We start from the raw sequence: 15,749 nt of genomic DNA, 5'->3' as shown, positions 1-15,749 counted from the left end.
GTCTCTGGCTCCCAGAAGAGAAAGACATGCATATCAACGTCCTGGAGCTCAGGGCGGTATTCTGGGCCCTCCAGTCCTTCCAACCGCAGCTACAGGGGAAGGTGGTGCGGATCTTCACGGACAACGCCACCACCATGATCTACATTGGGAAACGCGGTGGGACGTGCTCTTCCGCTCTCTCTGCAAGCCCAGTCCCTGTGACGCTGGGCCATTCTTCAGGACATGATCTTATTTTCCTTTCAACGGACAGGCATTAAGAACAAAATTGCAGACTCGCTTAGCAGGGAGCAGCGGTCCTGCCACGAGTCGGAACTTCAGCTGGTGTCTCAGCTTTCAGCAGCTGCAGTCTACCTCAGATCGACCTCTTCATGACAGCAGCCAACTCCTCCAGCCAGAAGTTTGCCAGCATGTTCCCTCAGCTGAGGAGTCTGGGGGACACTTTCTTCTTCACGTTGTAAGGGCTCTCCCTGCACGCCATCCCTCTGATCCCGCCCCTGCTACATGTGACCAACACATTCAGACGCTGCCATTGCAGGAAGATTCTCATCCCGCCGGTGTGGCCTCTGTAGATCTGGTATCCAGACTGGCTCCATCTCTGTGGTTCTGTCCATCTTTCTACCTCTCTCCAGAGAAAACGGAACAATACTGCACCACAACCCAGTGTTGCTGAGCCTCACGGCCTGGCTTCTGCAGCACTAAAGTTTGGACACTATCCTCTGCTGATGAAGTTCAAGAAGATCCTGGCCAAGGCATCCTCTATGTTGGCTTGTTACGGCCATAAATGGAAGCGCTTAACAGTGTGGTGCAGGACTCGGAAGATTACACCTCCTACGGGTGACAGCTCTGCAGCTACTCGCATACCTGCTTTTGCTGGCCAAGGCAGGGCTGGCTCACGCCTATATCAAAGTTCACATGGCTGCCATTTCCAGGTACACCTGGGCAGGCAAGCCCTTCCTGTGTTTGTACAGGCTCGTCAAGGAGTTTCTCAAAGGCCTCTTTAGGGCTTTCCAGCCGGTGAAGACTCATGCCCCGGCTTCGGAGCTAAACATGGTTTTGACTAAGCTCATGGGGCTTCCATTTGAACTGATACTTTAGGCCCCACTGAAGTTGTCTCGTGGAAGACTGCTTTCCTGGTGGCCATCACCTCGGCCAGGTCGAGTCAGGGAGATCCAGGCCGTCTCCTGCAAGCGGCCATGCTTGACTTTCCACTCTAAAAGGGTGATGCTGCAGACTCACCCTACCTTTTATGCCGAAGGTTACTTCGGAATTTCATCTCAATGATCCTTTTGTTTGGCCAGTTTTTTTCCGAATCCGTCTACGCCTGCTGGAAAGGCTTTGCATTCACTGGACGTTGCTTGTGCTTTGAAGTTTTATGTGGCACGCACAAAGGATTTTCACAATACATCGCAACTGTTCGTCAATTTTGACCCAGTGTGGCATGGGAAGGCCCTGTCTAAGGCTTCCTTTTCCATGTGGCTCTCTGGCGGTATTGTGCAGTGTCATCATCTGGCCAACCGACCTCTTTCAGGCCAGCCAAGAGCCCACTCCACCAGAGCCATTGCAGTGACGACAGTGTTTCTCTCTGGTGTTCCTCTACCTGACATCTGCAAGGCTGCTGCATGGAGGTCCACCCACACCTTTACGAGATTCTACTGCATCCACAGGGATTCCAGGGAGGAGTCCTAGGTTGGCCAAGCAGTGCTACGCAACCTGTTGGCTTCTGGTGAGTCTGTTCCAGGGGTAAGTGTATTGCTTCTGATGAGCCTTGCCACTTCCCGTGTTTGTGTTTATGTACTGCTGTGTAATAGTATTCATGAGCATGCAAATCCATGCCGGACCCCATGCTGGAGAAGGAACAAGTTACTTACCTGTAACTCCTGTTCTCCAGCATGGGGTAGGCATGGATTTGCATGCAAACCCTCCCTCCTTCCCCCTCTGTGGCTCTTCTTGGTTCGTACTGCCACTTTACATGCTCTACCAAATCTGAAGATGGCCACCAGGGGTGGAGCTTAGGAGGACACGAGTCAGTGGCTGGGGGATTTATTACCAAAAGGACAATGATTGGTTATAGAGGAGACGAGCAGTTTTTAGTTTAAAACAAAACTGCTTTCTCTTTACCGAGGATTCCCATGCTGACACCAGGGAATGTTCATGAGCATGTGAATCCATGAGCATGTGAATCCTTGCCGGACCCATGCTGGCGAACTGGAGTTACCGGTATGTAACGTGTTCCGTATTTAAAGTCTCTTATAGAGTGTTTGCGAAAACCTCTTCGGGTGTTGGGGTACTTAACATAGAACAGAATTTGGAAATAATCTTACTGACCTATGTGCTTTAAAATGCATAATTTCCTCAAAACTGGGCCCTGTCTACTCTTCAAAGGTTGATGTGAAAAGTCAGAAATAGCGATTTGTAAATGTGGGCTATTTGATTAATGATTGGGGCTCTTTTTATGCCCCATACCTGAACTGCTAGTGTTGGCTGTGGCTAGCAGTTAAAGTCAACTCTCTGGAGGAGAGCAGGCTTTTTAATCCGAAATGTCTACACAGTGGTATTGTGCATAAAAGATAAGTGGGGGGGGGGGGGGTTAATACAGGTTAGTAATGCAGGTTCTGAACGTCTTGAGTGCTCCTGGGCAGTGACCCTAATTGGTATGGTTACTCGCAAAGTCCAAGATCAATTTGCTCATTCCGGAACATAGTTTGACAGTTGATACCTCGGGTAATTTCAGACCTATACAGGCTCAAATGAGTTTGACTCTCTTTGCAGTTGTTGGGAAGGTACCTGGGTCCTCCCGCACCCCTAAAGCTCGTTAGAGTTGGGCAAGACCTATTTTAGGCACTATAATGGACTAGGGAGGAGGAGGGGCACTGAGAAGGCTCTCTCATGCAAATATAATCACATACACAGACATGGGTAGGCACTGAAGAAGGCAGTTATTGTTCAAATATAAGGCACAATTAACTATTGCTGAATAGATTTGTAATGTCGGATCCTAGGCATTGTACATTTTTAGTGTGGTAGAGGAGTCAAACTTCCCCCTCCTGCCCAGAAGGAACGTGGCCTGTGAGATTCTAAAAATTGACTACAGGCGCTTCCGCTGTGTTAGTTACTAAGGCTAGCACTGGTAGCACATAACTGATTCACCAGCTGTCTACTGTCCGTCAAGAGTCCATGCAGGCTAAGAATAGGAATTGAATGTTCTGTGCGACAAAATGCAGAATGTGACAAATTAGAAGTATTAAGTGTGGGGGAACCTACAGGGCCCAACATTAGCAGGAGGAGTGAAATATGGATAGAATGAATGAAAATTGTTTATAAAAATGTTTAGTTTTTCCTCGGGCTACACTTCAAGGTTTGTAAAAGTCTGCAGAGCTACAGTGTGTTCTTGCAGAGCTAGCCAAATGTAGAACAGCATGCCCTGACCATGGAGAAAAAAGACTTTGGAGCATCCCTAGTATGGAATAAGGACAGATTGGGATGAAGCCATGGCCATATCCAGTGACACCACCATGGCAAGACAGGACTATATAAACCCCTGCCTGGCACTGTCCAGGATAGTGAGCCTGAGAAGGCAATTTTGCTCACACCTCAAGCGACTTTGCATGATGCAGAGTAAAGAGTCAGGGTCCTACGCACACTGTCCAACAAGATACGGCCTTTTTACAAGGGTCAAAAGCAGACACTTGCCTTAGGTAATATAAGTTCCTTGAATACATAGCGCACGTGGTCCTAGCAAAAGAGACTTGCATAACTCGCTGTTTGGCTTTAGCGAAAGGCGATGAGCAGGAAATTGTAGCTTCCCCTTTCCAGCAGAGAAACCTAACCACAAGTGGCAACTTCCTGTCTTAAATGGCACGTAGCAAATTCAAGAGGCGCTCTTCGCACCATTTAGATCTGATAAGTAGTCACAGGACAGGAAACACTAATAGACCGTCCTCGCCAAGGAGCAGATGGCGGTCTTCGAATATCAGTGAATAACAGACGCGACATGTTTTGTAAATGTGCATATTAAATACTGTATTTTCAAGCAAAGCAAAGGAGCACTCCCAAACGCTAGGCCTTAACCTTACAGGTAGCGGAAATGGTACACACATGTTAGACAGACTAAGTCCCGTCTTAGATATAAAGCACAAGCAGACTGGGCGAAAGGAGAGAGGATTTGCATAGCAGTCAGCAGGTTCACATCGTTGGGGCTGGGGAGATAGCCATCGCAGGTCCCAGAGCAGAGGAATCCGTGGTCTGTTTGTGTGCTGCACATCTTGCTCTAAAGCGTGAGTTGAATTTGGAGTCTGTCTGTGTGCAATTTTGAGACCAACGTCATTTGCTATCTTTTACCTTTCCATAGCATAGATCAACATAATATAAATTCCTGTTCACTCAAGCTGCTAAACTAAAATGATTACTTTTTCTTTTTTCTAGTAATGTAAACCATGCTCTTCTCTTATGTAACAGCTCTTTTCATATGTATGGTAATGTGCTATGTTATACTTGCTGCTGTTCTAGCATGTGCAATGCAAATCAGAGCTTGTAGGTGATAAATGTGATATTAAAAAATATATGAACCTATTATCCTCATTGTCAATTGCATTTTTCTGAGTGATGCTTCATAATGGTGTCTCTGAGTCCAAAGAAACTTCACAAATATCCTGACTGTGTTTTGTCAAATTGTGCCAATAGGCACAGACACTCAGGACGGTTTTCCCAAGCGCTAGGTCAACTCCTGGGGTACCTATAATCATAAAACATGACTTCTGATTCCATGTCCACTCCCCACAGCCTCAATGGAGGTGGAGGAAAGGGGGCAGAAATCAAGCTTGACCACAGGCAACCAAGTCAGCACCACTTTGGGAGGAAGGAATGGAAGAGGGACAGGAGAAGACAGTTCAGGCAGCAGAGTCCTTTGCTACCACCCTCCTTTTGTAAGATTAAACTTGTTAACATTACAAGATCAGCTTTTTGCCTTATTTCCCTAGACTGGTCTGTGTATTGTGGTGTGAGAGTAATTAGGGACACCCTTACACAGTGAATGAGAGATGAAGACCAGCTTCTCGTTGATTGAGTAGGAAACGGGTCCAGATGCTATGCAAACTCAAGTATATGGCACAATATTAAAGTTCAGTCTTCACAATAGTTTTGTGCTGCTCTGATTCAATCTACATGGAACTTTGAGTATCCAGCGATTTTAACGAATAAAAAATAAAGAATTCATTTTAAACAAAACAAAAACAAAGACCAAATTTATTTTTAAAATGTGTGGGGGTGGGGTAAGTGGTTTAATTTGGTGTGGCCGGTTTGGGTGGAGTTTTAAACATAGGGAAACAGGGGTGGGGGGTTGGGTGGAACACCCCACTCCCCCAAAAGGATACTTTTTTGTTTTCGTTTTGGTAAAAATTCATTCTTTTTCTTATTTGTGAAAATCATATAGAACTCAAACTTTCTAGTTTGAGTCCTTTAGTCCCAACGCATATAGGCCAACAAAGGTGGTTCCAGTATTCCATTGTGTTGAACAAGATGATATTCTAGGAAGGAGGACTATTGTGGAACTGGTGGCAACGCTGCTGTTCTGAAGATGAGTTATACTTCTGGTGCTACGGTTATGGAGTATCTATCGAGATTTCAAAGGATGCAGCTCATGTACCGAGAAATTCAGATGATATCTAGTGGAGGCTTGAGATTTGCTGCATGGCTGTGCTCACCTGACTTTCAAGAGATTGCAGGTATCTGTGGATACCAAACATAAGAAAGAACAGTGAGAGCGGAAGAACTGCCAATCCCTTTTCCTGACCAGTCAGCCACAGCTGCACATGTTTTTAAAATGATCTAGTCCCAGTAAAGCTTTGCTGCACTCTCTGCATGGACCCAGCATGAAGAGGCAGAAGAGCAAGAGAAGTAAGCAGTAATGATCTAAAGGTAAAGTCCAGGCCAGAACGAGAAATAAACCCAAAATGGATTTCTAGAGTAGGACGGGTTACATCTCTTACCTCCACTGGATACAGTTTGCATCAGACCTCAACTAAACAGGATGATGCTCCAGACACCACCTGCAGCTGTTAGTCTGCTCTTTGGTGCAGGACAATCACCAGTGCCTCCACAGCAGTGCTATAATGAAGATACTTTTGCTGTGAAACAGACATGATGCCACTGCGCAAAACAATATAGATACAACCACTGTTGACCGCTCGCAGTGTGGGCGTTGATAGTGATTAAGCCAGAATTGCTATTCCAGGGATTCTTGGCTGACCTTTTGAGGCCCCTCAACCTTTTACTTCTCCCCTGTGTCTGTGTTGGTTCTTTGATCTATTTTTGGCAGCCAGAGTGACATCTTCTGAAGTTACTGCGCCAGCACATCCCATTTTACTTTATATAAGGTGTATGGTATTGGGTCGCCCCTAAGGTGCCTAGTACCAAGGGTGATTTTTATCACCTTACACACGTTTTATGGAGTAGGTTGGTGTGAGTAGTAATTTAGTTTTGGCTTTACCAGGGATGCGAGCCATAGTGCCGTATTGGTAGCCCACTGTACCTTTTTTGTTGCCATTGGGGTGTACCAATGGATTTTTATAAATCCTACTCTTGTCATATTGTTTCAGGGCTTTTCTTTTTCTAGGTGAATATGAGGTAATCTCATAATTGCCTTTCTGACCATGTGGGCTTTTTATGAGCGCATCATAGCAGCCTCCAAACTGGTTCAGGCCAGTATAGGTCACTGGACTATCCCTCTCACTCCCTGTGGCTAAGGCTGAGTGGAAGTTCTACTGACCAACTATTATGGTTGGCCTACACACCCCATGCTCCCAACCCCTTTTTGTGATTGACTGGCCTTGGGCAAGCCCTCATTTGCTGTGGTATTTAGGTTCTACCCTGCCCCTGCTCTCTTAATTTCCTGTTCTTCTTCTTTTTTGTCATGATTCCTGACATTTGTAATCCTTAACTGGTGTAAGGGTGTAGGAGTAGGACTCTGACACAGTGGGCCCATGTTGATTGGCCTAGACCTTTAATGAAAGTACAAGGGTGGGGGTTGGGAATCTCCTACCTTTCCCTAAAGCTGAGGGGTTTCTCTACCTCAACCAAAACTAAGGAAACTGTCAGTATGTCTTTGCCTAAAGTAAATAAAGTAAATAGTCCAACCAAAGTCTATTTCCATCCCTTCCACTATTGACTTAAACTTTAAAGAACAAAAGGTCTTAACTCAGAAGAATAGTTTGAAGCTCCAATTGAAAGAATTCCAAATAACAAAAGTTCCAAACCCAAAGTTCTTCAATGTAGAACATTTTTCCATACAGTTCTTAGATATTTCTCTGTAACACAAGCTTCACAACAACCAGGGGCAATGATCCCTTGCCCTGGTTCCTTCTCTTGGCAATTCTCTATTTCTTGCAAAACCCGGGCAGCGACTGCCTTGCCCTGGTTCCTTCTCTTGTAGGTCCCAGACCTCTGCTTCCCTCTATTTCTGCTTGGGCCAACGTGGTTCACTTCTTTGCCAATTGCGGTCCTTGGTAAATTGGTCTATGGTTTCCCTTCTTGTCATGTGAGTGGGTCACAGACCCCTCTTCTTTATGTTTGGGTACTTGGAGCCCTCTCCTCCTAAGTACCGCCACAAGGAAGAGGACTTGTGTTGCTTTCGTTCGGTGGGTCCCAGACCCTCAAGCGCCTCTTGTTACGGGACAGACCTTGTTCACTTTTCTGCCAGGTACTGCGACTATGAAGATGCTGACTGCACCTTCTTAGTTTCTCACCAGCCAGCCCAAGTGCTCCCCCTGCCTCTAGCGAGCCTTGCAGTGGGCTTTGGTTTGCCTGGGAACACCGCCATCTCAGTTTTCCTCTGGGTAGCGTGGTCTACCCTTTACGTGCTTCACAGGAACACCAGGAGCTTCTATCTACCAGGTTGCCTTCTGGTCCTTCCGCTTTGGACTGGCCCTGATCCTTCCAGCTCCCTTCTTGGTGGCCTGGTCTGCTGCCTTTCACCTTCCTGCACCGTTTTGGCTCCTGCAGCTCCTCCAGGGGGACTAGACAATTGCTTCCTGGGTGTCTCTTCCTTTTCTACTCTACATTGACCAATGTGCAGCTGGCGACAACTTGACTGCTCATTATGGTTCATAGGAGTACTCTCCATGGCTCCGCACCTCCTCCTCGTCTCACTATTTTTAATCTGCATCTTCTCCTGAGAGTCAATGGAGTTCTTCTTCATCTCAGTACTTCTACCCTTGATCTCCCTTGTACTCTTCAGTCCAAGTACTTTCTAGGGCAATAGTAGAGTGACAATAACTCATGCCCCTATTAGGGAAGGGGTTGTTGTTAAGGTTGTAGGGAGCGGGTCCTGGGCCAGGTGATTGGTGGGTGATACTGCGCTCTCTTAGAATGGTTGTGCCCAATTCCATAGGGGGCTTCCTTCCCCATGCGATATTCACTTGGTGTATCACCCCCAGGGGGGGACCATTGTACTGTATACCCACAGCCCAGTCTCCATGGGAAAGGTCTCCTTGCCTAAAGCACAGCTGTTCTACGAGTACTATTGTGTACTTTGCAGAGCCACCTGTATCATTCATCATCATTTTCTCCATCGGCTCCGACTTCTGGGTCAAGATGAGTGCAATGAATTTCACACTTGTAGATCGAAAACTGTCTAGGAAGTTGATGTTTACACTATTAAGGATAATTTGTTTCTCAAGTTATTTTGGTCTAGATCTATGTTGGGGAGATACTTGATGAAAGCAGACTTACTTTTAAATCGAGAAAAGTTTGCATCTTGTTTCTGGTTCAAGAATTTGAATTGTAGACCTGCTTCCTCATGATACCAAATTCCAACTATTAAAGCTGTGGTGGTAGAAGATGTGACTGCAGTGCTTAAACACATGGCATCCGTTTTATGTTTTTAGGAGCACCTCATTGGCAGACTAAGCTTGAAGCTGCGCAGAACGTCCTCCTCTGTAAGGAGATCTTTGCACAGCTGTCACGTGAAGCAGTCCAAATTAAATCCCAAATCCCACACATTGTTGTGAAGAATCAGATTATCTCCCAGCCTTTCCCAGGTAAGAACATCCGAACATGGGTACATTGCTTGAATATTGTGTAAACCTTTCTCTTGTAATGCTTCTCAGTTTGTGTTTCCACATGTCTCTTGGGGCTTGTACTCTGTGGTCTTGTTCTACAATGGCAGACAATTGAAGTATCTGGTGTGACTCAAGATAGCATATAGTGCTTTGTCAATGATTGGTCCCTTGAACTCGCTCGAGCACATTTATCACTTGTTCACAACTTTTTTTTTTTTCTTCAAATTGTCTTTTTATTGAAATCTCGATTAACATGTCATAGTGCCAATGCCATAACAACGTAAACAAAGTTGAGGAAACATTGACATTTCAGTTTCACATTTTGTAACTGACCCCTCCCCCCACAATTAAAGGAAGAAAAATTAACTTAAATAAAATATAGTCCCGCGAATACGCAAAATCAGCCTTGTGAGCTCCCAAAAATGCTGGCCCAGCCAGGCACCATCCAACCTATCCCTCGTCATTCCCGCTACTTGTTTACAACATTGATGTAATGGTACTCTTATGACTGCCAATGTGTCATGTTCTGCTTCGAGCTCTTCATATAGCAGTTATTTTGTTTGTCTACCTCTTGGCACATATGGTCATTAAAATACAGATTTGGGGTTACAAGTCCTGCAGATGCTGTGTTCCTGGGCTTCAGTCGTGGGGACAAGAGGGAGGACGTCCTGGGACTCCTGCACTGCAGTTTGAAGGTTGGCAGCAGCAATGGGCTTACTCCAGATCAGCGGCACTTCACGGTTTCAGCTACCGGCAAATAGCACCACTGCAGTTCTTGGACAGCTTGTGGGCTCCCCTTGCTTCTGGGGTCCAGTACTCTGTTGAAGTGGCTTGGGTCACCCTGCTTCGGGAGGGTCCTTCAGGATCTTCCTGAAGCTCGGGTCCGGCTTAAAGATGATGCACTTGTTCCTGTCCCCTGGCACTCGGTTCCAGCCACAGCGAAGAAGTAAAGCCAGAAGGGAGAGGGGTTCCAGTCAACTACGTCTTGTGGTCAGTTGGTCCCACCAACCCAAGGGAAGACGTCGTCTGTTCCGGGCTTCTCTAGTCGATAAGAAAATTGGAGCTTCAGCACTGCAGCAGGGCTTCACTGGACAAACCAACGGTCCACAAGGGTGCAACAAGCTTCTCTTCCAGTTTCTTCTTCGTTCCTTCGTCCAGTGGTTGACTCTGCCTTCCTTGCAAAAGACCTTGCCTTTTATGCAGGTTTCTCCCATTCATTCGCAGCCTAGCTGTCACTCACATAGCGGGGGCGTTGTCCTCCCACAGCCAGCCAGCCAGCCATCCAGTCATCTTTGGGTGCATTCCTGTAACCAAGGAGACTAAGCACAGGGAGTTTCGGGAACCTCCCTCGCTTCCTGGCCTGCCAGACACGCTGGAGCCAGAGGCAGGCTTCACCTGTGAATCCCGCCAAAGACTAAACCAAGAGACCAAACCTGGTTTGGCACGCAGAGTAAAACCCAAGAAGGACCTCGCAAACAAGAAATGGCAAAAAAAGAAGACTGGGGCCATTTTGACAAAATGGGCACCAGTGGGTGCAATACTGCAGCTGAGGATTCAGCCTGTGGTAAAAATGCACAATGGTAGGAAACTTAAACCACCTCCACCAGCCAATAACTGTAGTGAGGGTAGCATAACAAATATTTCATGAGAAGGTAGACAAAGATATGATATTTTATCTATATCGCGCTCGTGCACAAGTGTTTCAGAGCGCGACAAGGCACGGGAGGGGAACAGGGGAGAACAAAACAACGATCTTACTAGGCCCAGTGACATTGAGAACGTGCGAGTGGAAGGGAAAAGGGGGAGAAGTGCGTAACAGAGGAGAAACTGTCATGACCCTTGCCCCTGGCCCTCACTGGCAAGTCAGCCTTCCAGTTAGGGCCAGGTCAAAGGCCTTAAAACCTTATCCAAGACTCTCTTGGAGTCAGTCCTGGCGCCTTTGGCGCCAGGCTCATAACCATCATGAAGACCAACATTAGAATGGGACTATTTACTTGTTTACTTGGGACTATTTAACTTGGGGGCGGGGGGGGAGGGGGAGTTCAGCCAACATGGAGGCACACACATAGCTCAGTTACAAGGAACTGAGATATCTTACTTACTATACTTTACTTAGACCACTTTGGGTGTGGAAGGCCTGAGACTATTTTACCTGGACTACTTTACCTGAGACTATTTAAACCACACCCAAACAGCAGAACATACTTTGCGTTATTCTGCTGTGGGCAGCATAACTCTCACCGTGTCCAGATCTTTGATGCCACTTTACCTGAAACCAAGGACCTGCAGAGAGGGAAAGAACACTACGAAACTTACCTGGAACAGTATCCGGTCTTCAATCCATCAGCGACTTCAGTTCCACTCTCCTGAAGATACGAACTCCATCATCCGGCACCGCATGCATCCTGGAATACCATAACCTGGAAAGAGGAGACAAAAAGACAGCATTAGTAAGCGTTTACTCGTGTTTCCTTCCAAATGAAGAAAGCCACACAATTCTTACCTGGGTGGTCATCTCCTGATCAGTATCATTGCTGGAACATTCCGGCGCTCGGCGAGGAACATCGCAACCTGCAAGGAGAGAAAAGACACAGGTTAGCAATATAAAAGGCAAAACAGCGCAGCACAATACTCACCGGACAGCATCGCGTACACCGCGCTTTCGCCTACCGGCCCATGCTCATCTTCAAACTGCATGACAACTCCAAAAATGCCTTTCCATACCTAAAAGGAAAGAAGCAAGACATTATTATTCAAACTAAGAGAAACATAAGCACTGCATATAAAGACTGTAAAGCAGCAAACCTACGGAGTTGCAGCAGGCCTGGATTCCCACAAGGGGGGGGGGGGAGGGTTGCACCAGTGAAGTAACTTGGTCGCTGCTCGCCCCCCACATCTACGCGTCCCTGCCACGAGGAGCAGGACGGAGAAATCACCTTCTACAATATTAAGGTGAGGAGAAGGCCCAAGGGGGAGGAAGGCGTTGAGGCCAAGGGAGGTGGGAAAACATAGACAATCTGGTATTGAATCCAGCTCTCCTATATTGCAGACCCATCTTTAACCAGAGGCCTTACCAAGGGACCGGGAGAGGGTTAGAGAGTGCAAATCATCCAACAAGGCTGGGTGGCGTCCCCTTGGTTACCAGGTGAGCTTAACAGAAACAGATTAATAATACATTAAATGAATAAATAAGGCAATAAACAGAGTGCAGCCAGCAAGTGGCAAGTGCTGAGTTTAGCCGAAAGGGTATAACTGATAAGTGCAGAAGAAAAGCAGGGTGGGGGACTGTATGGTTACAGATACGGACCCCAGTGCAAGGGGTGTCCCGGAGGCAGTGCAGGAGGGTGGCAGGGTTAGCAGGTACCTTGGTCCTGGGGACAGAGGGTGGCCAGGTGCACAGTGTCGAGAGAGAAAAACCGATAAGCACGGTATAAGGGGGGCAAAGGCAGAAGCAAAGAGGATGGTCTTGAGATGCTTCCTGAACCGGAGATGGTTCTCAAGGTTCAGAGTGACAGGGAAGCTGTTCAAAAGGGAGGCCCCAGCTGAAGACCGAGATCTGCCCCCAGCTTGTTTCTTTGAAAAAACGACTGACCCTGAGGGAGTTAGATGTAGAGGAGCGAGGAGCTCCAGAGGGGAGGTATTTACAGAGGGATAGTTGAAGGTATTTTGGACCCAGGCCCCAGAAAGCCTTGTGGACAATGCAGAGTGTTTTAAATTTTATCCTTGCATCCACTGGGAGCCAACGAAGAGATTTTGGAGCTGGAGAGATGCATGCCCAGGGCTTGAGGCCAAGGACAAGTCTCACAGTCCTGTTCTGGATTAGTTGTAAAGGGCGGAGAGTGGAGGCAGGTAGATTTAGAAAGAGGCTGTTACAGTAGTCCAACCTAGAGAGAACCAGAGCTTGTGAGATGGTGAGCTTCTGGGGGAAGGAGAGGAAAGGCAGAGTAACTCTGAGGAGGTGCATTTGGAAGTTTGACTTTTTACAGATGTCAGATGTGGGAGAAGGAATGTGTGGAGTCGAAGATGACCCAGAGGTTCTTAGCCTTGCAAGTAGCGGTAGGAGGGCGGTCAAAGGTGGTTGGCCAGAGAGTAAGGGGGAAAGGATGGTGAAGGTGTACAGATGATGAGGATCTCAGTCTTGTTGATATTTAGACAAAGATCGTTGGCAGCACACCAATCCTGAATGGCAGTTAGGCAATCAGAGATGAGAGCAGGAGAGGAGGTGGCCGAGGGCAGTCTGAAAATGGGTTGAGTGTCGTCAGCATAGCACTGGAAGTTTGAGCAGAAAAAGGCAATGCAGCGGGGAGGGTTGCCAAGTATTGGTTGAAAAGCCAGGGTGGGGGGTTAGACCCCTGGAGAACACCACAGGTAGAGAGGGAGATAGACGATAGGAAAGACCCAAGTTGGACCTGGGAGGGTCGATCAGTGAGGAAAGCGGCCAGCCAGGCCAGAGCCTGATCAGTGATACCCGGATTGTCACGGAGACGGTTGAGCAGGGTGATATGGTTGACTGTGTCGAAGGCAGAAGAGAGATAGAGTAGGATGAGGACAGAGGGAATGTTAGAGTTCAGGTTGGGGAGCAGGTCTTCACGGATGTTCAGGAGAGCAGTTTCCGTGCTTCTGGCATCTCTGAAGCCAGATTGGTGGTCATGGAGAGAGCTCACAGAATCAGAATGAAGGTTCAGCTGAGAGATGGCTAGCTTTTCCAGGAGTTTACCCAAAAAGAGAGCTATGGAAATTGGATGATAGTTAGCTGGACAAGAAGGATCAGCTGTAGGTTTCTTGAGTAGAGGATGCACAAGGGAGTGATTCAAAAGGGAGGGGAAAGATCCTAAGGAAAAGTTGCAAAAATCGGCAAGGGCAGGAGCGAGGGTATCGATGTGGTCCTTGCTGGTTTTAGAGGAACAGGGATGAACTTGTTTTGATGACTCATAGATCGGACTTGTCTAGCAACCTCATCAGAGGAGAAAGGAGGAAAGGATGAGAAAGGGGATTGGAGGGCCTAGCTGAAGGAGGGTCAGCAAGCAGAGACGGAGAGACGGAGAGACGAGAGGGGAGAGGGGAGAGGGGAGAGGAGGGGGAGGGTAGGGTGGACAGGATGTCCTGGGTTTTAGAGATGAAGTGAGAGGCAAGGGCATTGCAAAGAGCCTGGGAGGCAAGAGGAGGGGTCGAGACTGCATCAGGGTTGGCCAGCTCCTTGCAGATTTAAAGAGTTCGGCAAAGTTGTTAGATGCCGTAGAGACACAGGCTTGAATGTGGACTCTCTTCTTGGTGCAGGCAGAGAGTCGGTATTTCCTTTGGAGCAGGCGACAGGCCAGTTTGTCAGAGGATGAACAAGAAGCCCTCCATTTCCTCTCAGCCGCCCTGCACTTATATTTAAGTGTAGCTAGCTCAGAATCATACCAAGAATTGCACTTGGCTTTGGACTTCAAGCGAATCCTCATGACAGGGGCAAGAACATAAAGAGTAGCAGAAATAGAGGAGTAGAGCAGTGACAGGGGTGTTTCAGGGTGAGTTATCCAGAGGTGGAGGGGGGAGAAAAGGTGGCAGCAAAAGCCTCAACTGACACACACTTCATGGGCCGGATATTCGAGAAGGTAGGTGGCAATCTTGGGGTAGGCTTGGCTTGGCTTGGGGGAAGAGAGGGAGAGATGAGGAGAGGAGATAGTGATCGCTCCAGGAGAGTGCTGAATAGGAATAGAGAGGGGGAGGCCACAGGAGATGAAGACGTCAAGTGTGTGACCTGCAGAGTGAGTCGGACCAGAGGGGAGGATAGAGAGAGAGGGAGTCGCATAGGTTTTGAAAGAGCACAGATGAGGAACAGGGAGAATTGAGATGAAGGAGGTGAGTGGTTGAGGCCAAGAGGGAGGAGGAGAGGTGATTTGGCCAGGGGGGTGGTAGAGAGTAGCAGCAGTAAGAGAGCAGCAGAGAGCGAGTTAGAGAGACCGACCCCGACCCCCTGCGGAGGTGTGGAGGGAGCCCAAGGTAGCTTGAGGTAGGGCAGAGGAGGAAGGAAGAGAGGGTAAGATAGCCAAGGAAGGAAGTTGATGAAGCGATGGAACCGCCTATCAAAGGGGAGGAGATTGGCCTGGTGGCCTTGGACCATGACAGTGCCACTTAGGTAGACATTAATGATGACTCTGGAGGAGTCAAAGGAATCCATGAGGACTTCCAGCGGGTGCCACCATTAATGGGATAGGAGGAGATGGGACATAGCACAGAGATCACATAAGGGGTCCATAGATCTGGCGAAGGAACGACAAAGAGGATGTTAGTTAGGGTCTGTCTGGAAGAGGCGCTTGAATAGGTATCGGCAATGGGGAGACCTGGGTTGGAGGCAAAGATATCCTGTTTTTTCTTTTTGTCCACGATTCATAAAAGAACCTTTACAAAAAAATATATATTTTTTTTCCATTCATACATCACATTATAAAATTAACGTTATTATCTTTGAACATCAAAGATAATTGACATCATAAAAGACAGTAAAACCAAAGAGAACTAAGAAAATTGAAACTAGGCGTCATTGCAAACCATATTCGTTAGTTCATTTTCGATGTGTTTTAGAAGCCAGTCTAGGGCAAAAATCAAAGGCGGATAATTTCCGTTCATCATTCGAGCCCCAGTGCTTCAAGACAATCTACAAATTTAATGTTAACAAATTTAATTTCCAAATTGGTTCTCTTAATTTTAAAA

General features: G+C 47.3%; 1 protein-coding gene across 1 annotated transcript in view; it reads left to right on the top strand.

The window, feature by feature from the left end:
• MED17 (mediator complex subunit 17) overlaps window positions 1–15,749 on the top strand; it is a 263,493-nt gene that overhangs the window by 155,649 nt on the left and 92,095 nt on the right. The window contains exon 6 of the mRNA XM_069639284.1: window positions 8,880–9,032. Coding sequence (XP_069495385.1) covers window positions 8,880–9,032 — 153 coding nt within the window. The remainder of the gene's footprint in view (window positions 1–8,879; window positions 9,033–15,749) is intronic.

Source organism: Ambystoma mexicanum, chromosome 7q, assembly GCF_040938575.1.
Source record: "Ambystoma mexicanum isolate Mex_15411 chromosome 7q, UKY_AmexF1_1, whole genome shotgun sequence".
Taxonomy (NCBI): Eukaryota; Metazoa; Chordata; class Amphibia; order Caudata; family Ambystomatidae; genus Ambystoma; species Ambystoma mexicanum.
Note: the sequence above shows the minus strand (reverse complement) of the source record. Positions and strands in the feature narration are given on the sequence as shown.